The sequence below is a fragment of the Grammomys surdaster genome, unplaced genomic scaffold (assembly GCF_004785775.1).
Source record: "Grammomys surdaster isolate TR1022 unplaced genomic scaffold, NIH_TR_1.0 1151, whole genome shotgun sequence".
Lineage (NCBI taxonomy): Eukaryota > Metazoa > Chordata > Mammalia > Rodentia > Muridae > Grammomys > Grammomys surdaster.
The window spans coordinates 13,724-15,495 of record NW_021605570.1 but is presented as its reverse complement, the minus strand read 5'-3'; the positions used below and the strand labels follow the sequence as shown (position 1 = coordinate 15,495).

General features: G+C 38.2%; 1 protein-coding gene across 1 annotated transcript; it reads right to left on the bottom strand.

The window, feature by feature from the left end:
- Positions 1–304: 304 nt before the first annotated feature.
- Positions 305–1,342, bottom strand: LOC114634982 (vomeronasal type-1 receptor 4-like; the record flags this gene model as incomplete). The annotated part of the gene is made up of 1 exon (XM_028783603.1): positions 305–1,342. A coding segment is annotated over one exon (1,038 nt), but the record flags the coding sequence as incomplete, so codon positions are not given.
- Positions 1,343–1,772: the final 430 nt, after the last annotated feature.

Genomic DNA, 1,772 nt, shown 5'->3' with positions numbered 1-1,772 from the left:
TCATCCAGAAAACTAGAAAGCTCAACACCAAGAGCATACTGGACTTGAAACCTGAAATTTACCTAGTTTTTCATTAGTCTTTGTAATTTAATTCAGTTGCACTTGCATACAAAATGACACGAGCAATTACATTTGTACATCTGTGTTTGTATGTGTGTCTGTGTGAGTGTAAACACATTCACCTGCATGCACACAGATATCTTGCTTACCTGCAGAAGCCTCTACAATGCCATGATATTATTGCTATTATGCTCACTGTACTGTCAGAATGAATGAATAACCATGCAAATCTGGCCAGAAGCTCTCAATTGTGTTCCTTGTCAGAGGACTTGGGGAAGTGTCTATTCTTTTTCAAGTAACTGGATGCCCTACAGTCTTGACTCATGAGAAGAAAGGGACAAAGAGTGGGGAAAAGCAGAGAGGACACTTCAGCCATATTCACCAGAGACCAGCTGGGATTATACATGATGGATACAAATGATTGACAAAGGGAAGAAATTGTGTAAAAGGAGACAAAAGTACTGACCAGGAGAAGGATGGTCTTAGTGGCTCTGGATTCAGGGGAGGATCTAGAAGATGCATTGATTCTTGACATGTATTTCATCATCTGCTTGTGCCTGTAGAGTGTGAGAACCATGGAGCCACTGGCCCATAGCATGAGCCCCAGCAAAACCATATCAAGGCCGGACAGTAATATTGCATAAAGGATGTCACTGGTTGGATCTTGCCGAACAGAAGAGCAGTATATAAAAGCTTTCATGTTTGTTGTGCTTTCATTGCCATGTTTTGCCCTCATGTGCACAAAACTTATGCTGCTTATAGATAAATAAATTACCCAGTTGAGGTACACAGAGCAACAAATGCATTTCTGTATTCTTACTTTAAGTTCTGAATACTTGGAGTTCCTTGAGCTGATGCTCATGGCCTGAAACACACTAAGAAATGAGGTGCTGCCAATACAAGCACCCCTAGCTAGTCTGTGTATAGAAGGAACTAATTTGCATCCCATATCGTTGAAAATGTCTTTAAACCCAAAAGAGGATATTGTCTTGGGCAATCCTGTACACAGTAATGTTAAGATGTTGGCTACAATCAAGTGCCTGAGAACCCAATCTGTAGACCTTAACCTATACTTTATTAGGTAAATATAAATATAATGGTATAGAAGAGTAAAATTCCCTAGAATTCCAATTATAGTCAGAGATAAGAAAGTCATTCCTACAAGCCACTCACTGGTTTCCAGGCTGTCAGTTCTTGTTCCCAAACTGAGGACCCTGTATGGCAAGGTGAAGCTGTAGACATAGTCACCATTCTTTCTTCCCAATGAATTCACAAGATGTATTCAACAAGTAGGGCATCTACCACTTTGCCATAATTTCTACACATAAAAGTGATTGAATGAGGCCTCAAAGCATTCGGATATCTCTAGGTTCATACTTTGTGAAATGTGTGAAAATCTAACAATGTCTCATTAACAGGACAAGCAGAAAAATATCTGTTATAGTACTGGCTCATGTTTGAAATAAAGCAATGGTTCGATGAAATCAACTAGCCAGAAGTCATATGTCATTAATTTAATTCTGGGTAATAAACACAAATGCATGTAAAGTAAAGTAGTAGGGCAACCAAATCATTATTAAGAGAAAATTATATATTATCTTTATATCACCAAGTGAAGTCATGCTATGTTTAAGGACATAAGAGTTATTTTTGTAATTTTAGGCTACAATTCTCACTAGCACTGTAATAACAGATAGCTTCAAACATTGACA